General features: G+C 40.2%; 1 protein-coding gene across 1 annotated transcript in view; it reads right to left on the bottom strand.

The window, feature by feature from the left end:
- bckdhb (branched chain keto acid dehydrogenase E1 subunit beta) overlaps positions 1–23,418 on the bottom strand; it is a 55,290-nt gene extending 31,872 nt beyond the window's left edge. The window contains exons 1-8 of the mRNA XM_003453475.5: positions 23,190–23,418; positions 21,293–21,370; positions 21,033–21,101; positions 16,581–16,714; positions 14,117–14,272; positions 12,024–12,132; positions 7,063–7,160; positions 5,661–5,771 (exon numbers count right to left, since the gene is read on the bottom strand). Coding sequence (XP_003453523.1) covers positions 5,661–5,771; positions 7,063–7,160; positions 12,024–12,132; positions 14,117–14,272; positions 16,581–16,714; positions 21,033–21,101; positions 21,293–21,370; positions 23,190–23,367 — 933 coding nt within the window. The 5' untranslated portion in view covers positions 23,368–23,418. The remainder of the gene's footprint in view (positions 1–5,660; positions 5,772–7,062; positions 7,161–12,023; positions 12,133–14,116; positions 14,273–16,580; positions 16,715–21,032; positions 21,102–21,292; positions 21,371–23,189) is intronic.
- Positions 23,419–24,371: the final 953 nt, after the last annotated feature.

Genomic DNA, 24,371 nt, shown 5'->3' with positions numbered 1-24,371 from the left:
ATGGTACATGTTGACGGCAGCACTGGAGATGGAGGTGAACTAATAAGGACTGAATTCTTTGTTTAATTACCGTTTCGTTGTCTGCACTTGCCCTCGCTCCTCTCTGCTTTTCCAACTTGAAGCTAAAGCTAGGCGCTCTGTAAAATGCTACTATCCCGAGCATCTTGCCTCACTGATGCATTTGCAGTTTGTGGATATCCTGATAAAGTCTTTGCAGTTTGATGCTCTTAATTAGCTGTGCAAACTAGGTACTGTGCATTTCTATTTTCCTTTTTGCCTCATTGGGGACAATATAGTTGGTACGGTTTTCCTTTTTGTTTTGTTTTTTCCTGACCTAAATTCTTTTTTCACTCTCACCCTGCATCTACCGTGTTCAGATTTGTTCACATCAAAGGTTAACTATGATTTTAACTAAAAGCATTTCCTGAACCTCAATCCATTATTGTTACTCTAAATTCTTTTAGCCATAATCATGTCTTAAAAATCTTATATTCTGACAGTCCTGAAGATTAGGAAGTTAAGGAAGAGCCACTGGAAAACAGAAGAGAGAAAAAATGCCCCTTATGGAGGTCCTTGAGGTATCCTGGGTGTACAGGCTGCTTCCTATAAGGACCTGCTCGTGAACCAAACACTGAATTATAAACTGGCCTCGGTCGGTTCTTCACTGGCCGGATTCGGAGTCTGGAAAACCTGAGAATGAGGCTGAATCACCAACATCGGACGAAAAGAATAATGGGAGTAGCAGAGATATTTTGTAAGCCTCCCGAGTGGCCAAGTCAAACAAATGTAGGCCCGTGTAAGAACAGATGAAAATGTTGGCAAAATGCTCATCAACTCAACAAGAAAAGCTGTTAATCAGTAGGGAGTAAAGCGGTCCACTTAGCAAGGAATCAGAAAGCTCTTATGTAGCATCTTTACACAACTCCCCACGTGCGCTGCCCAAGCACGGCAGGAAGACTTTCCACAGAGTATCATCTGAGCCGTGGGTCTGGCAGACATAAACCAGCCATTTTGTTTATCCCTTAAAGAACGACTATTACATTTACTGGAACGCTTGAGACACTGGGACAAAATTGAATACACTCACTTTTTCTGTATTTTCATAGCAATTTCTACCCATGATTCCTTTTGTCAACAAGAGGCGTGAATATATTTAGATCCGAGTGTAGCTGGTGGCTGCCTCAACAGATCCCTCGGGAAGAAAAAGGCATGCTTCTCTTATAGCACAGCTTTAAAAATTTCTACTTTGGAGACACATCGTGCTTCACTATATACGTGCACACTCAGAAAACGACTCACGGACTATATATAAACCAGCTAACCACAGACTGCACATGCACGCACACAAATCCTCCATTCAAAGGATACAGGGGGGAAATGTGACTCATCGGACATGAGAAATTTTAATTGGCTGCCAACAGCTGGATGTGTGTCTGCAGCCTATCTCACTGCCTGCACACTCGCCGCTTCTCACGTCCAGTTAATAAGCAGCACAAAAGGGCCGGCTTTACGGAGACGCGAGGCTGCCGGAAAAGCTGGACACCAGGTGTACAATCTTTTGAATTAACAATGTCTTGGCTACTTCCTCTCTAAACTGAAGAACACAACTTGTCCTGAAAATCTATTTATCAGAAGAGAACACCCGTTTCAAAAGCCTCCAACGACTCTTAACTGTTTATTTACTGAACTGAAAACGGTTCCATCTCACAGTGCCTCAGTCAATGAAATGATAAAAATATATATTAATACATCCCTTGTGTAGTAGAGTTTATCTTTTAGAGTCATGTTTTGTTAGTGTGGTTTCACCGTGTGGGTTTCTCAAATGTGTTGCTATCTCGTAAGAAATAACAACTAAAAGCCTAGTTGCACATCATATACAGAACACACTGTTCTCCATGCTTTACTATTTAACGTATATCATATATATTACTTTTTCAACTTACAACTCTACCTAATTAGGGAGAGAAACCTCTAATGGGTAGGATATATGACAGCTAATCAGCCCAAATGATCTCCTTTATGGAGTGCAGATTATTGTGGGGGTATCTCTTTTTGTATTACTTTTGTGTAACTCACCTTTTCCAAAAATGCTACGCAGACAATGCAGTTCTTATAGGAGTGCTGTCTGGTGTGTGGCTCAATCAGTTTTTTTTATGCTTTTATGGAGAGGGTGCAGGGGAGGTCAGTCGAAGGCCTCCCACCTGGGTCACTGTTGGCCAGCCAAGCTAAGTCAGGAGAAGACTGTTTCAAGTTTATATCCTCTTACCATCAGTGCTGCTTCTGTCCATTTTAAACTACATATACTGCATGGGCAAAGTTACTGACACCTCTTCATATTTTGATTCAGGTGTTATCAGTTTCATTCACTCACAGATGTATAAAACCAAGCACCTATCCATGGAGTCTGCCTTTATACATACTAATGAAAGAATGGGACATTTTAAAATTGTCATTGAATTTGAGCATAGTGCTGTAACAGCAACAGCATAATGCTGTCAGTTGGTCAAATTTCTTTCCTCCAAGATATTTCACGATTGACTGCAAGTTATATTACTGCAAAGTGGAAGCATTTAGGAACCACAGCAGGGTCGTAGAGTGCACAAATGTCTTCGATGCTCTACCGACTCAATAAATACAGTTTCCAACCTCCTCAGTATTAAGATCAACACAGAACCTGTGCACCAGCAGCTTCATAGGACATGTTTCCATGGCTAAGTAGCTACTGTAGGTGTAATATATAGGCCCACTACTTTTGTCCATAGAGTGCATTTCTGGGATTTAAACTTGCATAGGCAAAACAGGTTTTTAACCAATGTGACTTTCTTAAAAAAAAAAATTGGAGTCAACAACAAATGAACTGATCAAAGATTCAGCATCAAAGAGCCATTTATAGATATTATACTTAAACTAGTTCTGCATGGGTGGGTTGCAGTGTGACGAAACTTAGATGGTTGTGTGGATTGCAGCTCTGCTGATTCTCAGGCATTTAAACTCCTGCCAGCCCAGAGCAGCTGTGCAGCGCCCAGTTTTTAGGGCACCGCTTGTGAGGGGTTACTGAGGACACTCAGGACACTGTACTACTGCCTGCTGTCACTGTCACAAAAATGAAAGCTTTTAACTTTGGGGTGTGTTTCTTTTTGTGCATTTTATAACATAAATAAGCAACAAAGTGTATGAAACTTTGAAGATTTCTATCTAGTGTCACTCAGCTGTGTAGTATTGTCTCAAGACTGCTGAAGTTAGTTGATTTTTCATAAAACATAGTTTTAAGAAAGCCACAGATTTCACTTATTCTGTATATAATGCTAATTATTTTCCACATAAGCTCTTTTACACATTCGCTTGGTGAGTAAAAAAGTCACGGGTTTGCATCCAAATTCCCTCTGAGGTTGGTATCAGGAAGGACATCCAGTGTAAATCTGCCAAATCAAACATGCAGAACTACTAGCTGTGGCGACCCCTTTTGGTAAAGCAGATGCTGAACGTAACTTTAGCTTAATTTTAACGCTAAAGATACTTCGCCTTTAAAAGTTTCTTGAAAGCTAAATGCTTTAAAATAAAGCAAAGTAATCTTTTATAATATCAAAAGATCATTTGTTCCGTCAGCGCACTAATGAGTCGGCTAATTGTTTCAGCTCTAGCCAGTCCAATGAAATGTAACGTATTTTAAATATATGCACAAAAGACAAACACAGCTTTAATTTAAATGCTAAAATCTGTTTACACGTCTCCCATTCCAAACGAAAATAATGGCAGACATGTCTACCTCTGGACAACCAAAGGTCATCTCAGCATTGTGCCTTTGGCTCCTTTTATGCTTGAAATGAACAAGCCGTAGCATTTGGAGGTCTGCGCAGCGTTGCATCCGCCACCTTTTATTTGTGGTGGCAGGTGTTGCGTAAGCTACTTCCATTTGTTTTCGTTGTGAATAATGTACATCTGGATATTTGCTTGCTTGTTTCCGATTAATTAAAAGATAAAATAAAAGCCGTTAATGCGTATTCCTGTGCATTAGTCTGGGTGATAATAATCGTGATTTGCACTGAAATTAATTCTGTGCCTTCACTGAAATTTGATAATAGCCTGATTAAAAGGCTGTTTCACTGCTCATCCAGCAGAAGAGGCTTGAAAAAGAGACTGGTATCCCTAGAGTGATTAGTGTAATGCAACAGTGACTTTACTGCCAAATATGAAAGAAGGAACAGGCCCTCTGTGTGTGTGTGTGTGTGTGTGTATTTGATTGTATGTGAGTGTGTGTTTGGGGAAATTGGTTTATGGGTTTGACAGATGTTTAAGGAATATTGGGTTGGAGGAAATGACAAGCAGAGATGTTGTTGACAAGCTCGAGGTGGCAGGTTTGGCATCAGGCCTGTTAAGCAGCACATAAACACACTATTCAATTTCATGGCAGTTGTTTTAATGGGGCACAAATTACAAAAAAAGGGGAAAAAAAGAAAAATGAAAGAAAGATTGCATGGACTTGAGAAGCTCCCTTGAACAAACTGTAACTGACTGCGGCTCACTCCGAGTATTTCAGTGCCAACACAATGCTGCAGTCTCTGCCATCAGTTCAAATTGACTCCCTATTAAATTACTACCCTCCTACCACAGTTTCTTCCTGCCTTTTAAATGCTGGTTATAAGATATGCTTGGCAGCGGGCGCAACCTGGTGCTCGCTGATGAAGGTGTATCTTTCACCAGAGGAGCATGAAACTTGGATAATAAACATGCGAAATTAAACAGCTGGTGACAAACAAAGATGGTTTGTGATTATTCAAGGACCATTGCAAAAGGCAGCAATCCGAGTGTCAAGAGGATGCATGATTATGAGTCGTGTCTCACTGCAAGGCTCCTTAAGGTTTGACTTGACAGACACACCTTTTTGTCTCTTCATAACATCAGACCCTCTCCAGCTGGTCTCCTGGTGGTTTAGTCTACAGGCGCTTTGCCCTTGGTGAGCAGGAAAGAATCTTTCTAGGCCACAATTCTCCAAACTGTCTTGTGTCATGCTCCTTCCTGTATTTCAAAGTAAATAAGGATGGAATACCCACTGGAAAGAAAGCTCCCTTCTCAAAGCCCTCCCAAATTAAATATTTTATTTTAGCGAGTGCCATAGCCTGTGTAAGGCTGAGGCAACATAAACTAGTAGTCGCGTCTTTCCAGCGGTAGAAGGGATCCTGTTTATCAGGAACCAAAGAGAACCACACTGCCCAGACGAACGTTGCCCAACTTTGTACCACAATAAACAAAGATCCAGTAGGAAGAAGGTTCCACTGACCAGCAGTATTTATGGCAAATGACCATCTAAATGAATAACAAATGTCAAAGTATTCCGTTTGAAACTCAAACGATATGATTCTCCAAATCTGCAGTTTGTTGTGTACCCCAACTTTTGACATGAATGAGAAAACTGGGGGAAAAACATGATTAATTAGTTTTCTGATTATTTCCTGTTATTCAACAACTTTAAACATTACAGCTTTCATTCAACTGGCATCCTTTATGCAGGACTGTGGACTGTGTTTTACATCTATTGCTCCACTATTAAATATTATTTGTGGATTTATTCACTTACTTAAAAAAAGCGGCACCAAAATAAATGTTTGTGGTACTTTTTTACAATTTGCTCTGCTTGTGATGTGTGCATGCATCTCTGTTACCTTGCAAACGGTTTCAATATCCCAGGGTAGGATGGTCTGTAGATCAATGACCTCGCAGGATACTCCCAGTTTTTCTTGAGCCATGGACGCCACCTCCTTCAGCACATGAATCTAAACAGGAAATGAAAAAGACTTTTCAGCCTGCCTTAAATTTCCTAACACTAGGTCTTACACTTAAAATAATGTGACAGTAAAAAGGCATATTTTTATATTATCTCCAGATGCTGAAAACACAAGCTTGTTCTTTTCCCACCACAATACGGAATGTTTAGGATCTTGTTTACCACTATTTTGACCCATCCCAACTAAAAGCCAGCACGTGACTAATAGTTTGTAACTTAACATTCATATTTACATCTTTGTAAGCGCTGGTTTTACAGGTGGTAAAAATGCAAAGGACAATAATTTAAGCACTGCCTTGTATTTTACTTTCAGCTAAACAAATATTGCACCCAATTCAGAACAGACTAACAAAAAGAAAGCTGAATGTGAAAAGTCACAAGAAAAAACAAAACAAAATATGGCGTAGAAATGGTCCTGCCTCATCAATTCATCACTGTAGTGTCCGGGTTCACTGAGTCCGTGTTTACTGGCAGCCATTTTTTTTTTTCGACGCTTCCAAACAAGAATTGCTGTGATAAATCTGAATGATCGCAACTATAATAGTTGTCAGCAGACGTGCCAGTTTGAAAAAATAAAAACAAAAACACAACTTCAAACTTATAAACAAGCATAATACTAAATAATGCAATTCTGAAGAATAAAAAGTTACATTGTTTGTTTATTATCATTTAAATAAGCGAGACAGATGAACATAAAGGATGGCGTTTAGAGAAAGAGAACCGTGTTTTCCTCTACTTTACTAGATCCTCTTTCCTCCCTATCCACCCTTAACCATTAATAGTTAGACAGTTTCCTTCAGCACTATCCGACCCTCCCCCTGCCACGCTTGCAGGTACATCATGCCCTGGATAAGCCTGTTAAAGTGGCTGGGTACAATCGAAGTCAGGGATGACTCCTGGTGAGTTACAGGCATCTTTATATCAAGCTGAGGAACATAAAATCTCACATGTGAAAAGAAAAAGGCCACAATGGAAAGTGTGCAGCAGACATGTAGTGTTAATAGAGAGTCATCAACAGCCTTGATGTCGTGGAGATGTCTGGGCAGATATGGTCTCTCAGGCTGCCTGCTGAGAGACCTTGCTGGGACAGAAGGGGGGCTAGGGAGAGACTTAGAGTTAATCCACCGCTACCCTCCCTGGGTTTAAATGTCATTTAGTGAAAATGAAACTTGGACCCTTTCTTCCTGCGGCCATGGAAAATGAGTCAAAGATAGACTATAACATTGAAACTCCTCGAGTAACCTGCTGAGAGTGTGTCAATGATGAGTGTGATTGCCTACCTGCGTTCCCCAGGAAACCAGAGTGACATCACTTCCTTCCTGTAAGATCTCAGCCTGTGAGAGCGGGATGGTGTAAGGTTCCTCGGGAACCTGCTCCACTGAGAAAAAACAAAAACAAAACATACACATTCAAAACCTTTACATGCAAAATGCAAAAGGGGCAACATAAAAAAAAACATTCATTCATTTCACTATGAAGTCTGGGATTTTTACCTAAAATACTCCGATCTCGAACTAAGCATGCCTCTAAATGACAGACCAGATGACAAACTGATCAAATAACAGACCTTCAAAAACAAAACAAAAAAAGGTCCCTGCTCTAGAACATTTTATCTGGCTCCCTTCAAATGCTTCTTTAGGCTTTTTCCAGAACCTCATCTCTCACCACAGCCAGTGTGCTTTTATCAGCACAATCTAATGCATGATCTAATGAGATCCTCTGCCAGCTATGGGCTTGTAACTCTGATTAATCTTGACAACAACACATTGGGATGGGGTATCAATCAGAAAAGGGGCCACATAAACGGAATATCAGCCCAAAAGGGGGAGCCTCGCAGCCAGGCCCTCTTTGAACTCAAGTCCAAGACAAAGTGCATGTAAGTATATGGTTTGAATAAAAGCTATTAAAGTCTTGGAAAACATTAGCACAGTCATGGAATTTATTATAACGCAAAAACTTATCATAAACTCAAAACTGCCATCACTTTCAAACAAGCGGCTTATTAGCAGTATTTATACTGCACAGATGCAAACATTTAATCTCTAAATGTAGCATTTACTGTCTTTGAATCTCATTCACCATCTTGGTTTTGGCTCCAAAGTTTGCACAGCGTACAGGATCTTAAAGTGTGAGTGGATGTTGGAGAACGTGAACTACTAAAAAGCGTTCCTCAATGGCAACACAAAAAGTTAAAATTGCAATTAGGCGGAGTAATTGGGCTCCAAGGAGATGCTGAGTTTGAGATCTTTCTGGAAACCTTGAACGGCTTCCATGATCCTTTAGAGCCTACGAGAAGCCGTTAAAGGAAAGAAAGGCTGCCCATCCCAACGACTTCGGTGAATCATGTGCAACTCTCCTGTTTAGGCTTCCAGACGAGACAGAAAATTGGCCAATTGAGTGGAAAAATGGCCTTTTTAAGAAAGTTAAACCTGAATTATGAAAACTGGGTTACGGTTTAACAAGTGGAATCTCAGGTCCCTGCAAACCAGTACGACCTCAATGGGGCAAATGAGTGGTTTTAGTCCTCTTGTACGTGAGAAAGGAGAGGCCCCGGCAATCAAAAAACATGACTTCATAATCGAGCAGAGATCATTGGAGGCATATGGCACAAGAAAGTGGTTTGCTCTGCTCCTGTAGGAAATGAAAATAACCCTGCGCACGCTACCGCTAAAGAACCCCTCAGAGTGAAGCAGACAATGGATTTGTCATAATGTAACACGAGGCAATTTGATGTGTCAGTCACAACGGCAACTGTATTAGGTCACTCCTAGTGCAACACCCTAGAGTTTTTCCTGCATGTGTTTAACCCTAACCCCGGGATGCAATAACCAGGCATCTCAATGTGTAAAAGAAGATGATTTGCTATATGTAGCTTGATACACTGTCTACGCTCCTACACAATGAATTCCAAATACCCACATGCACTATGGCTTCATGTGTAATGGCCTTGGCATGTCTGAACAGCTGTAAGTAATATTAAAGTAAAGGCCACCCACATCTGAGTCAAATCACTTTGACAGCAGCAATGTCCTGCATTCAGGACAGAAAAGGGGTAGAAAACTATTAGCTAAAACTATTGTGCGTGCAATGATGGTACAGCTGATTTTTAAGTCCCTCTTCCATGGCCCAAGATTTGTTTTGATTTGACAAGTATCTTGTCAACATATGCAGCATATGTTGCAATATAGCAGCAGGGCTCTCGAGTGCATCATCAAACATGGGCCTTTGCTGTAGTTCCAAAGGCGGCCAACCCGAGGCACAACAACATTTATTTATTGTGTTCTAAGGTTGGGTGATATGTAAAAATTTTCCAACTGACAACTGCCAGTCCAATAACTGACGATAGCCAATATATATTCGCGCAGGCGCAGAATTTTTGATGGGCGGAGCAATGTGATCATGCACAGCCTGATTTGCACTTTTAGAATTTATACATTTTGTTTGGAGGGAATATTTTACCTTCTTTTCTTGTTTGTTTCAGTATCAATATAGCTACTTTTTTGGATTATTCATTTATTTATTTCAGTTGCGCTACATCGGACAAAGACAACTTTACGTCTGAGATTTTGTTTTGTAATGTTTGCTGGAAGAGACATTTGAACATGGTTATAGTGGTCCCTCCCCACCCGTTGTGGGTTCTTTTATTTAAACAAAATGTTTTGTTTTTTTCTGAACATAGGCTACTGCCTTTCTTTCTTTCTGTTATGAGTTTGAGTAAATGAATCACTTCAGTTGGGCGCACTCTGAGGAGGGTGCATTTGATCGCAGTTAGAAGAGGGAGCCATTAAAACAGCGCTATTATTTTTCCGTTGACTGCTTTTCTTACCTTCAGCCAGCATTATTAGCAAACTTACTCATGGGCAAATAAATAAATAAATCGCTCTTGTAAAAATGATTGGCAAAAGGCTCAGCCAGTCGTTGATAGTCGATATAAGAGGGCAATATCTCTCTTTTTCCAAACACTATCTTACCGATCTACTATTTCATCAATCCCACAAAAGGCAGACAGCATCAACAGAGAAATAATGCAAACAAAAACACCTGCCTTCTTCCTGGCTACTGTTATTGATGGTAACTGATTTTATTAACTACATAAATCTGAAACATGACACATGTATTACACTCTTACATCCCTTATCAGTCATTTGTCAGTGAGTAGCTATAGCTGTGAGGTATTAAAGCCATCAATAATGATGAAAGTAAGCTTGAATCTTTTATACATTTTGTTTTGTGCATTTCTTATAAAAGCAAGCATAAACATAAATTAAGAAACAGAGTTTACAAGGACAAAAGACTTCAAGTCCACCTCAATTAGAATTTTGTATATTACTTTAAGGGCATAATCATGTTGTAAGTTCTTATCATTTGTTCTCGTTAGATTAACTGAATATTTTAAATTGTCTGTATGTTTGAATGAGCGTGTTAGTTATTATCTTTCAATCTGTGTTAACTCTGTGATGGACTAGCGACCTGTCCAGGGTGTATCCTGCTTTATTCTCTGTAATAGCTGGGATGAGCTCCAGCTCCCCCCATGACCCTGAACTGGATAAGCAGTTACAAGAAGACAGATTGATAATTTAACTCATGGTCATAATAGAACACTGAATTTGTAATTTTAAAAAAACTGCACTGCTTTACAACCCTAAAGAAAATGTATGTATACTTTTAAACACAACTTAAACTAGTTACAGTAAATCCTAATTTATCAAAATTTGACATTCCACCACTGCTGATGCTCACAGACAACATTCAGCTCTGTCACAAGTGGACAAGGCCAAAAAAACTGCACATACTAGCAGATTGTTGAAATAAGTCACATGTTACTGAAGATCTATTAACTAATTTACCCCTTTTTTTCCTTGAAGAGAAAGAGTGCAGTTTCAACAGTATGTTTCAGTTTTTCCACATTTACTCGGTTTACGCTCATTACAAAGAAACACTGCTGTCGTAACTCAAAGACATGACTCCTTACTTCAGTGTGGTATGGCAGCTGTGGGTGATGTCTTCGTCATTAAGAAGGCTGTGAAACTAACAATAATTCTGGTCTGTACCTCGAATGAAACAAACCCTTTAGACAACCAGTGAGCCATTCAATCTCTCCCACTGTCACACTTAACAAAGCCATCAAGTGGCTCCAACTGGACTCTTCGGCAGGCTGGTTCTGCACTAGTTGGTATCGGTGGTTCTACACCACTCTGCTGAGATGCTTTGTGTACTCTAACAGTGATGTGTGAGCTCAGCAGATCACACTGAAATTTGCAAATTTTATCAGAGGAAACCTTAGAACTGATTGAGTTTATACACGGACAGAGAAATGAAAGAAAAATAAATAATAATGGTTATTGTGTTTGCCTAATGACAAAGTTAAATAAAATGACAGTCCATTAAATATTCCATTTTAAAGTCTTGTAGGAAATCCTTATCCAAATTGTGTATGTGTGATTGCTACAATATGGATCAATCACAACTGTTGCTGTCTCACGGACTTACATTTTTGGAAAAGTACATGTCAGGCTGTGTAAGCAAACATAAATCAAATAGAATGGAAGCTATTAAAACGTGTTATCTGTGCTGCGACAGCCGTTTTTACTAATGTCCTTCGTTACAGTATGAACTACTCAGAAGAAGAAAGGAGCATACTTTTTTATACTGATCTGATTCCCATCAAAGCAGAAAACACTTTAAAAAATTTAAAAGAAATTCTTAAAGTCTGTCGGTACAAGTTAAGTCTTTAAAAATCTTTAAAAATTCATCTGTCTTAATTCTTGGAAATCAAATTACCAACATGTGGCTGAGGCAGTGCTGTTTTACAGCAGCTTTCAACAACTGTTAACAGTTTATTATGGTATTGCTGGTAATGCTGGACACTGTTTACCCCGGCAGTGTTCCCAAGGCCACGCTGGCCTTGGGGCTTTTTCATGCTACCCCTAAACACTGCACTCAAGGAGCGGAGGGGGGAGAGGGTTCAGCTCGCCACTGTCAACACTTCACACACCATTTAGACGCCTGCTTCACGCTTGTGGCCCAGCTGATCTCAGTCACATTGTTTGTAGTCAGGCACATTGTTTGTTTGTTCAGCTTCGCACCTCTAAAGAGGGAGAACATTTGCTTTTCATAAAGAATCCAAGCAGAAAGTTGAGGGGAAAAAAAAAAAGCTGAGGAGAGGACAACTGAACAAACATCAACAAAGCTTCAGTCGTGTGTTGATTTTACAGTAACATTTACACACAAACCAGCTTACCTGCTGCTCTGTACAGAATCTTGGGCTCAAAGAAAATGCATGGGTTCTTGTCAGCAATGCAGGAGAGGAGCAGCCCTTTGGCCTGAATTGGACCACGAGGTATTACAATCTGAGAAACAAACGACATCTGTTAGGCCAAAGAATATAATGAACTGACCTTAATGTTCCCCATTAAACAGAATGGAATATTTAAAGGTTTAAAATGGTTTCACAATTCGACTGCAGAGAACATCATCATACCTAACTATACAAACTTAAACACTTGCAAAAAGTGGCTTCAAATGAACTCCAGTGTTTTACCCAGTCTCTAATTGAGAACTGTAATGGTTCCAGATGTTTTATTAAAAGATCCAACTGTCTTGCTTTCATTTCAGGCAAGCCACTTTGCCACTCACACACTCCTCTTTTTCATGCAGGATCTGATTTAATCAATATCACATCTGCTGATATTGACATCTGCTTTGTTCTGTGCTGGGGTTGGGTCTTGCTGTTCTTGCTGCCTCTGGCTCGCAGGCAAGTATGCTCAACCTACCGTATGCATTCTACATGGGTGCTTGACAGTGTAGTTGCATGGCACAACAGATCCATGCTGCCCAATGCATGCTACTGCACACTACAGTGGTTCTGACTGAAGCTGTACTTTAATCAAAATCCAGGTTTAACTGCAGCACTGTGTATTTACCAGAGCTGAATCATTTCTGTGTATTGAGACCGACCCTCAGGAGGAGGGAACAGGGCTGATAATATGCACAAGGATTTATCAGTTTGTGACCTTTTAGTGAAAGACCTGTTTATTACTCACAGGGGATGAACTGCAGCTGTAAACTTTACAGACCTCAGAGGTATATGAGAAAACTCCCAGATTAAAAGTAGTTGCACTGACAGTATCACAGAACTGATGAATAATTTCATTTCTCAAGCCCTTTTCACACACATACAGACTCCTCGTTGTCTTTCACAAGACTAAAATACACTTTTGCTGCCCAAATTAAGTAGAAAGGCATAATATAAGTACTACTTCATTTATCATTTACCAAAGCCAACAGGTGTGTTTAACGTTGAGGGTGATGTTCATGCTAAATTTGTATGATACACTGACAGTTTTTAAACCTCATATAGACATTTGGACTACCACAGACGGACTCTAATCAAGAAACATCTGACAGATGTTCAGTGGAAACAGGAGCTCAGTTTTAAATGTTATGGCAAAGGCTGTGAACACTGACGTACATGTTATAAATTCTATATACATTTGCAAGAATTTCAACTAAAATTGTTTCCCTTCGTCATTATGGTGTGTTATAAAAAATGAATTTAATCCATTTTGGAATAAGGCTTTAACATGACAAAATATGGAACAAATGAAGCATTGTGAATACTTTCATGATCCACTGTAAGACACCCATTTTGTTCTGCTGCTCCACTAGTGCAGTGATCAGTTTCTGTAGTTTTTGTTTTCTTTAAATGCCTATAGCTGCCAGTCATATGATTCTGAATGGCAGAGATGCCAGCCTCAGTGATGAGCCTTGCCTCTTTTGCTGGATTACTTTAATCTAGCTGACTGAAGAAGAAAGAAACCCAAAAAAATAATGTAAGCAAATGTTTTCGAGTGTAGTTAGGAGGAGGTGGCAGAGCTGAGATGAACTCAAGGTTCTACTGAAAAGTGCGTTACTACCTGCATCAGATACGCCATATTCAAACAGTTCAAAAACGGCAGCAGAAACTTAAAAACACTAGTAGAGAGGGATAAAGAAGCAAAAATGTGGGTGTTCTGTTCTGAGCACCATTTCTTTGGCACACCGTAACTCTTCGACTGCACTCAGCACTTCCAGTGTAAGTAATCTAAACTGGATAGTTTAACTTACACAGTTTTGACTGTTGTGAAATATTTGGAAATAATTTTTTAATTGCATCACCATTGATAATGGTGCAGGAAAAGTTATAAAATAATGAAATAAATAAAAAATACAAAGAGTAAAAAAAGTTTTTTCTTGTAGACTTTCAAATTCTGCTTTCAGGTGAGAGATGAAATTCAGATTAAACACCCACAAATGTCTAAAGGAAATGCATATACAGTGAAGCAGTGGACTGACCTTGAGGCCCGGGCAGTGAGCAAAGAAGGCTTCGGGACTTTGAGAGTGGTAAAGGGCTCCATGGCCGACGCACCCCCACGGAGCCCGAATGGTGAGGTTGCCGCAGTCGAACAAGTTCCCAGAGCGGTAGCGGTACTTGGCTGCTTCATTGACTATCTGGAAAGCGATAATAACTTAGATTAATGCACCTGCAGATTAGTCCAGAACACAGTCATGTAAATATATGGCAAACTACTTTGCAAAAACATCCCAACAAAAACAGAGCACTTTCTTTGGTTTCTGTGAATAAAGACCTGGCTTCATGTGCGGAGGCATTCTCTCTGCTATTCCTCTTAAAGATATTAAAACGCCACTTAATTTTTAACGAGCGCCATCACCTCAAGTGTCTTTGGTTTCTTTTACATCTACAGTTTCAGACACTGGGCTTCCACCAAAGAGGTGTCCCAAATTTTCCCTCCCCGAAGCTCAGGTGGACTGTTAATTCGCCTTTTACGACTCTCTAAGGTCAGTTTGGACTCCATCGTGTTAAGTGAGAGCGCAGAAGGCGAGAGGGATCCCAGTCAAGGCCCGACACCAGATTTAATCTACTGTTTCTCTGCGTCGCAATAGGAGGCTCTTAAAAACTGGCTCCACAATCGCATATTTTGTTTCATGTCGCCTTGACATAGCAGCGAGAGTCGCATTTATCTTGCGGAGGGCAAGAATACACAGGATGACACTGGTGTCAACATGTATGCATGGTTAAACAGCAGCACTGCCCAACGTGCTGCTCAGTGTGTTAACGTCACATTAATCTTCTGTAGCAAAGCTTTGAAGCAGGGGGTTGTGGAGAGGGCTCCTTTTGTTCAGCTGATGTTTCTGTACAAGGCTGCAGAAATGTTAAATAACAGACATTCAAGGTCCGCTGCAAGAAATATGCAGCACAAAGGAGATAGAAGTTAAACATGAAAAGCAAGGAGTAAAAGGTTCATTTTTTTCCCCATTCTGTCTGTCTTTGCTTGAAGCTTCTAAAGATATTGAGTGAGAGACGTAAGCTAGGATGCTGACTGTCAATCACAACAACAGTCACTTCGAGGTGTTTTATATTGTAAAGTGAAGACCTAAAATAATACAGAGAAAGTAAAGTAAGTAATGTGCTTTATTTGGTTTATATGAGTTCTTTGAGATAAGATCAGGCCTCGTTATTCAAGACTTTACATGTGATGACAAGGACTTTAAATTATGTTCTGGATTCAGAGCTAATGAAGGGAAGCTAATGTGGGAGAAATATGCGTACAACTAGGAACACTGAGAGGAATGCAAGCCAACTATTTAACATGATCACATCCAGTACTTTTAGGCATCAATTTGAAGATTCAGCAACACTTTGTTTGTGACAACAGCAGAGCTGAGACCTGCAAAAGGTAAACAGCATGTGCCAGTACCACAAGAATGTATATCAACTGTTTATCTGTAAACAGCCTTTTAATTTCAAATTTTAGCTGCCAAGATACATAAAAATTTGTTGTTTCTGTTACTCTACATCACGGGTGTCAAACATAAGGCACGGGGGCCAGAATCGGTCTGACTCCAATCCGGCCCACTTTCTGATATTGAAGTTTTAGAGCTTTTCCTACAGACAAAGAGCTCCCTGTTGCCATTCATACGACATACTAATTAAGTAATAAATTAACAATTAAGATTAAGATTCTTTATTTGTCCTTGTAGAAAGATTTAATGACATTTGTTTGGTGGAATAGCATAGTTTTTAAATAAATAACAGTAATAACAAAATGAACTACAAAAATGGTCATTAAAAAAACCTATATGCAAACAACAGGAATATATACAAACATTGCCTTGACTGTTATGGCAGCAAGTAAAGTACAGACAACAGTAACTTATTTTGGTTACTTACAGGACTGCAAAGAATCCAATGTTGTACATGGAAATGACAGAATTCTTATTTTCCACCATCCACTCTAAAAAGGTCTTATTTCTATATAATCTATATATTTATTTATTTATTTACAGTGGGTCCATTTTCAATGATTTAGCAAAAACTTTAAATTTAAATTAGCCAATTGGCCAAGTATAGTTAAACTTCTCACATTTCTGCTCAGCATTACAGACAACTTGGGATTTTTCTGTTGGCTGAAACTGTGATAGCTCCCATGAAAGTGACACTTACAGTTGGAAATATATATTTTTTCAAAACTTATGCTAAACCAAAAACAATTCAGGCTTCAGACTGTAAACTTTGGAACGGGTGTAAAATTATTTTGGTAGCAGTTTGAAAATTTCATGTGTTTTTCCCCCAGTATGTACGAAATTATGAAAGCTCAAAAAATACTGAAAAAACCCCCAAACATCTAATTTTGTTAAAAACAGACCCAAATCAGTTTCCTTCATGAACATGTTGATATTTCTGGAGTTGTGCAAATACTCGCATTACTTTGTCACAGAGTGAGGCAGTGCGTCATACCTGGTCAAAAGCAGGAAAGATGTAGTCAGCAAACTGGATCTCAGCGATGGCTGTGGCACCAGCGACAGCTACACCGATGCCAAATCCCACAATCCCCTGCTCACAAAGAGGAGTGTTGAAGACTCGGTCCTTACCTGGTGAGAAGAACAAATTAGAAAGGTAACACACACAGAAAAAATAAGTTCCCACTGAGCTTTTAAGGTTTTAGGCTTCCTGGATAATGCACTGATTGACAGAAATTTCTGAGACTTTTCACACGTGACTGATGAGATCTCAGAGAAACACTTTGTGACAATGCAATGTGGTCCTAAAATAAATGAACTGAGAAGCTGATGACTTCTCCTGAGCTGTAACTAAGCAAACCTGCGACGAACACACAACCCCCATGGAGTAAAAACAGGAAAGAGAGGAAAAAAAAAGAAAAAAATACTATTTTCCATTCTCCACCCTATAATCTTAGAAAGAACCGCAAGAGTGGGGCACTAAATTTGGGCTGAGAATGTTATTTTTTGCTCTCATCTTTGTGTATTTGCCAGTCCAGTCCTTTTTCTGTTTCTCTGGGAAGTGCGCTTCTCAGCAGCGAAACTCTGCCCTTATGTGCCCTCTGGACTCAAAGTTCAATTAGCAACCGCGGCACCACAACCAAACCCCCCATCCCCCCACCCCTCGGAGGAACACACAATTAAGTGATCAAAATTTAGTGCCTCGCTGCTCAGACTGAGGCCGACCTCAAAAAAAAAAAAAAAAAAAAAGCAGCCTCATGTGAAAGTGACAGTAAATAACGTGTGCGAGCTTCTGTGCCATCAAAGCAATCAGTAGTAAGTAAATTAAAACACACACACACACACACACACACACACATCAAGTGATGCCAAAATAACTCTGTTGTGTTGCTGTTTGTGCCTCGTGAGTCTAGAATGCAATTTTAAATAGACGACGTGGAACTTTTATAGTCAGCTGTCTGACACCCACACTGCATTCAGTGCAACGGGCTAAACGGGAGTGAGAGGAGAGCTAGTGCGCCGTAGCTCTCACAGCAATCAAGCACAGGCCAACAGCCAGAGGTGGAAGGACTGATCACCGAGGTGAATGCATCGGTCTCGTAAAAAGCCATTCACACGGAGTCCGCCCTGCATTACCCCTCTGTTGTGTGTAATGGCAGCGGGGCAGAGGTGTGTGCCATCCTTTTCAGTACAGAGAGGAATAAAAACAGCTTTGCTCTCGTCACTGTACACAAGGATAAGATGGAAAATAATGATCCCTTTCCAAAAGGTCAACACTTCTGACGTCAATGAAAACAAAAAGGCAGAGCCCGCTACTGTAGGGTGCGTTCGAGACTTCTCGCCATTTCCAGGCTGCATACAAATATCCACTGAAAATGCAAACAAGAAAGGAAATCTATTGACATCCAATTAGCCAATCAGCCTTGTGAGAAACGAGGAAAACAATTAAATTCTGTCGCTGCACACACACACAGTCTCCACGCTTGTGTTATGGAGTGGCTGAGTTTAACAGAAGACAGTGTGAGTTGCTATTTGGGTGCTGTTGCCATGTCATTAGACATTTGTGTACCCAAACAGATTTACTACTACGGCGGTCAATGATACAACCAAACCAAAGTGGTCATCTTCTTTTAAATATTACGTCCTAACTGAATGACACTGTGGAGACAGAAAAACTCCTTTTTCCCCTTTTTTTAAAATGCCAAAGTACATTTTTCTCCACAGGTTGAAACTGAAAAAAAAACCCTAAACTTTACCATGCAGGACAGCTAAATGCAGGGCATTTTCATCAAGCTGTGTTTTATTAATGTGCCTTTTATTTTAGAACACAAGTAAATAATTTTAATACTTGGCTTTGATGGAAATTCCATCTGTCATCAAAACCAGAAACAAATGCAAACATGCTAAGTCACCAGGCATATGGCCTAACTGTCCACTGAAACGCAAAACATGATGGCAGACCCCCAAAAAAGAAAAGAAAAAAAAGTCGAAGGTGTGTGTGTGGGCCTGTGAAATGATTCCAACCTTCCTCAAATCAGTGCCTTATACAAAACAGAAACGCCACATTTCCCACATTGCTTCAATTTATTTGCTTGAGGTTTGATTGGCACTCTTTTAATTAAGTCATGTCTTGTTCTGCGGTGGCCCACGAACAGCATCTGTGTGGAGAATTAGCTCCACCGACTGTTTCTCTGTGTGGCCAACTCTTAATAGTCATTCAACTCAAATTCAGGGAAGACATATTAATTAGTGTTGGCCTTTGAAGATTTTCTTGATATTTAATTAAAATATGTACTGCTTTTGGTTGGAAACTTGACCACAGCCTGAAAAGCACAAGAATAAATTAAAAAAAAAACAACAAAAAAACAAAAAACAAAAAAACAAGCTCAGCAGCTTCTTCAGTTTAAGGCCAGGCAGACATTGCCTCATTTTAACCACGAATTAGTCACAGAACTTAGACTCTGCAGGCTCGAATTCGATTTGTCATTCAACACAGTGTGCAGGGGGCTCCCTACCTCAGTTTTCCCACAATTCAGCATTAATTAACTCTAATGAGCTGTAATAACATCAATGGGATGCGTCAAGGTTATACTCACCGTCCCTAAGAGTGGTTCCGCCGGAAGTCTCTTCTTTTTCAAGGAAGAGACCTCCGGCAGAACCAGAGGAACCTGATTGTCTCTTAATACAGTATAAAGTGCTTTGAGACAGTTACTGATGTAAATTCTTGTGAATCAGATTGATCTCAATGAACGGACCTGTTCTGACACTCGTTTTAGACAGCAATGTGCCACAAGGCATCTATGAATTGTGGCTACTACAGCGGACTTATTAAGCTATTCCTCATTTTCAGTCACATGCTGTATATTATGTTACAGTGGTGCTCATAAATATGGCCAAAATTTCAAAGAGGTCAGCATCTGTGCAAGTAACCCTCGACTGCTGGAAGCTTAGGCTTAGCGCTGCTTTACATGCTCTATTTCAGTATTTTTGTTTCCTACTCGCGGCTTTTCCTAATACGGTGACCTGATATAAAAGCCACACCTCAGTCTGCTGGAAATCAATATGAAGGTGAGCTGATCCTATTCAAAGTGAGGAGTCAGGTCATGACCGGTCAGCCAAAAGCCCAGTGTGAGTGCACTGTTACCAGAGAAGTTGCAGGATTAAAACTGAATAAAACAACAAGTGTGGAAACAAAAACAAAAAAAGCACAGTCCTCGCATTGCCTGGCAATCTGTCACAGGTCACATGGACACTTGATTAGAAATTATTGGCACCTGTTATTTTCTGACTATGACAAGTTTAAATGTTGACTCCTAAGAGCTGTGGAGCAGCAGCTGCAGTATTACACTCTTTAAGGATCTGGATCTCGACGATCAGGGAAGATTAAAATGAACATTTTTAAAACTTCTTACAGTATACTGTTAATGAATTCAATAGCTGTGATTAAAAATTATTTTTGACTGCTTAAACAAATATAATGGTGGGTGTCACAAAACAGTATGTCTGTGGAGCTCTGCATTTCAGTGCCAAATGTCTCAGTATATCTTGTCCACTGACTGCATTATACATTACACCTGTGCTTCTCCGGCTGTCACTGTGACTGCATACAGGGCAGATCCTCTTCACCAGGATCTGTCTAAACGACCTGTAGGATTCTGAGTGCGCTATTTAAAAATATCAGAAAACTTAAAGAGAAAATAATGAGCCCCAAAAACAAAACTTACAACGGCGAGCTTCATACTATATCAGCTCGTAAGGCTTCCCCTACAACGACTGACACGTGTGCCAGTAGATCATGCTGGTCCTCTGGGTGAACGCTCGGCAGTAACAGGCCCCTCCGAAGAGCAGTGGGTGGTGAGATTCTCAGCAGTGTTTTGCTGCCATCTAGTGGCGAAAATTACACAGACTACAGGTTCCTAACAATTTTTTTTTTCTTCCAACTATTCAGGTGTCACTTTTGAGAGGGATTGTTAATGTCTACCATACAACCCAGTCTTTAGTCACAGAGTGTAAGATTTAGCGGACTTTGCACTATTTCCAAGACTACAACAGGGTTCTTTTTGAGATGATTTTCCATGATGCTCGTGATTGTAATTGTCAAGGTGAAAAACCTTTAAACAATGGAGTAGAAACAGAGAGAAAAAGAACGGTTACTCAATACTTCACAATGCTGACTAAGGGAACAAGGACAGAGCACCCATTGTTCAGCTGCCTGAACTTCACTGGTTTCCTTGCCAAAACAAGCAAACGTCAATGAGGAAAAAGGCTGACTTAAGACAGCTCAAAATTATGTTCCTGGTCACCTTATACCAACCAAGAACAACTTTGAAAAAAGAAAAAAAAAAAATGTTATGATTTTTTTTGATGCCGTGCATTGGTATGCGTCGCTCAAATCAGGTAAATCTCATTTGTTTTAAAGCCAGCGTTAAACTAGAAAGCAGCATCTTACCATATTTGTCCCTCAGCCCCACTGTGCATCGGAACACTCCACCAAAGGCGACATCTTCCCCAAAGATGACTGCAGAGAAACAACAGTCAGCAACATGAGTGCTCAAGTATGCAAGAGTGAAAAATACTGAAAACTCTTTCGATTAAGCCACTTTGAATTTTTTAGATTTCCAATAACTGGTGTCTTGGACAGCTTGATTCATACTTTCATGATTGTTAGGCAGCCTGGAGGTTTACAGAGTGTGTCTGCTTGCTTTTTACCTGCGGTAGGATCGCTGGCCAGAGTGTTGTCCAAGGCACTCGTAATGGACTGGAACAAGTTCATCTTCTGGGTAGGACCTTTAGGTGAACCAATTAAATTAAAAAAATGAAGAACTTCACACATAAAAAATGCAAATATCTTAATGGTTTTTGTGCACTCTGCATTTGGACTGTTGAACACGACTAGGCCTCAACAGAACAGTTGCAGTCTGACTCGAACCAACTGCAATCATTCTCAGAGAGGTTGTCGAAGGTTTGCAAATAAATGCTGTTTAATTTATAAACGCAGACAGACTGCCACCATGTTGCCATCAATCTGAATGAATGTTTATCAATGAGCACAACTCGAAAGGACTCGAGCCAACTGGCTACCAGCTGGTTGTATTTTGGTTGTATTCCTACAGAACAGGAAAGCACAAATGGAGTAGTTAAATTCGACCTTCTGTCTATACAGACAACAACAGATATGTGATTTATAAGGATTTATAGTAGTTAATTGCTGTATTATATTGCTGTATTGCCAGCTTGACCTCATTGAATTGCAAAGTTTAAGAGTTTAACTCTGAGAACATAATTTGCAGTTGAAACAATGTGAAATTGCACTTTATGTTTTGAGCTTATTGCAACATGTTAAAAAAAATTCACATTAACATCAGATTAAAATATTGTGATAATACTGTATTGAGGGGTGTCAGGTGATTCCCACCTATAATTTTTAGTACCGTGTTGTGATTCTGGATCGAGTAAGAGTATATTATAGAATCAGCTTAGAGCCTGGAATTAGATCACACTACAAGGAAAAGATGAATACATTTTTAGCTACTTCCTTATTCACAGCAGGTAGCTTTGAATGTTTCATTTTCTCAGTTTTACACCAGATACCCTTCCTGAGCCAAGAGACAGCGTCTCCTCCCAGAATCAAACCAGGAATCTTTCGCCTGTCCAGCGACAAATAAGTCAAGGGCTGTGTTATGCAATGATGTGTGCTATTGCTTTTTTATTTCAGCATTCATTAACCAGGTAAAAAGACTGGACCTGATTGCAAGAAGTCGTATGGACGCTGTGGCTATGAACCCACAAGATGCAGGAGCTTTTAAGTAAGTGTAAGTGAAACAGAGCATCCTTTGGGGGGCCAAAACAAAGAGACTACATTAAACATAAAATGACCAAATCACCATTTTGGTTTATTCTAAAATAAAATAATGATAATAATAATTAAAAAAAAAAAAAACACCAACAACACACTGGTGAGCCTGGCCGTCCACAGAGGAAATGATAATACAGAAGGATCTTTTCCATGATGAGGACAGCTTCACAACAATGGAAAAGTAAAGATGAAGGTGGTAAGTATACCGTTATCTAAGCCTGTTTTCATGGCTATTTAGTCTTCCTAAGAGCAAATACAGCAGTACAAACCAGTGATCATGCCCATGGACAAAAAGGCCAGATTAGTCTGAAAAGCCAAAGTAGCTCTGGGACAGCAAACAGTGCCATTTACCTTCTGTGGACTCCTAGCAGTGTGCCACACGGATGATCAGCTTCTGTCTCGCATTTTAGTGTTAACCTGGCCAGCCCACTTATGTCATAATAAAAATAAAGTTTATCTGGCTCTGTTACTGAATAACCGAACTATTGTGTGAAAATAAATATTTATTATTCCAAGCACACTTTAATGCAAGCCCGTGCTGATAGTGCGGTGGAAGTACCCGACACTGCTCTGTGCTGACTTAACAAGTAAACAAAAAACCCCACGTGCAGCTGTTTCCTTTAACCATACATTGTGTAATTCACGGTGACAGCTCGTTTCTGTGCTTATTTCTCGGTTGGACTGAGGAACATTCCAGCGGTATCCAACACGACCCGCTCCCCCATGTTAGCCGGTTAGCCAGACACTCACCGTACTGAGACGGGACGGGGTCGGGCTGGAAGGTAAAGTGCGTCGCATGCCTTCGTTGTGTTTTTGTGCGGGAGCTGCAGTTCGGCGACAGTTTTAGCAGCGTGACCCCTAAAGAGCTGGGGGCGATGGAAAGTTTCGAGTTTGCACCTCGAATGAAGAGCCGAGCAGCAGCCGCCATCACTGTTGTTGTGAGTGAACAGGAAGGGCAAGAGGAACCTACGACCAAAGATCGTCTATTAGAGCTAGCTCCCAATCCCAGCGGAGGGAATTGTTTCACTCCCGATCAACTTCGGAGACTTTTCCCAAAGCTTCAATAAACAATGCGGAGAGATTTCATGCCAGCTTATTGAAAAACAAATATTTCTGTGTTAACGTTTTAGAACAGGGGTCTCGAACTCCAGTGCCCGAGGGCCGGTGTCCTGAAACTTTTCCATGTGTCCTTGTTGCAACACACCTGAATGAAATTAGTATAGAACTTAACTGCATGTTGAAGTGGCAACCCCTAACCTTACTCAAGTAAATTTAAGTAAATGTAAGTGTTTGGAAAAATTTACTTTTATTGCACCGTGTTCATTCACTCACGAGCATCTGTAACATGAATCTGGCTGAATTGCCACCTCAGCATGCAGTTATGTTCAATTCAATTCAATTCAATTTTATTTATATAGCGCCAAATCACAACAAAAGTCGCCTCAAGGCGCTTTATATTGTACAGTAGATAGCACAATAATAAATACAGAGAAAAACCCAACAATCATATGACCCCCTATGAGCAAGCACTTTGGCGACAGTGGGAAGGAAAAACTCCCTTTTAACAGGAAGAAACCTCCGGCAGAACCAGGCTCAGGGAGGGGCGGCCATCTGCTGCGACCGGTTGGGGTGAAAGAAGGAAAACAGGATGAAAGACATGCTGTGGAAGAGAGACAGAGATTAATAACAGATATGATTCGATGCAGAGAGGTCTATTAGCACATAGTGAGTGAGAAAGGTGACTGGAAGGGAAAAACTCAATGCATCATGGGAATCCCCGGCAGCCTACGTCTATTGCAGCATAACTAAGGGAGGATTCAGGGTCACCTGGTCCAGCCCTAACTATATGCTTTAGCAAAAAGGAAAGTTTTAAGCCTAATCTTGAAAGTAGAGATAGTGTCTGTCTCCCGAATCCAAACTGGAAGTTGGTTC

The sequence above is a fragment of the Oreochromis niloticus genome, linkage group LG11 (assembly GCF_001858045.2).
Source record: "Oreochromis niloticus isolate F11D_XX linkage group LG11, O_niloticus_UMD_NMBU, whole genome shotgun sequence".
In the NCBI taxonomy this organism is placed as follows: domain Eukaryota; kingdom Metazoa; phylum Chordata; class Actinopteri; order Cichliformes; family Cichlidae; genus Oreochromis; species Oreochromis niloticus.
Note: the sequence above shows the minus strand (reverse complement) of the source record. Positions and strands in the feature narration are given on the sequence as shown.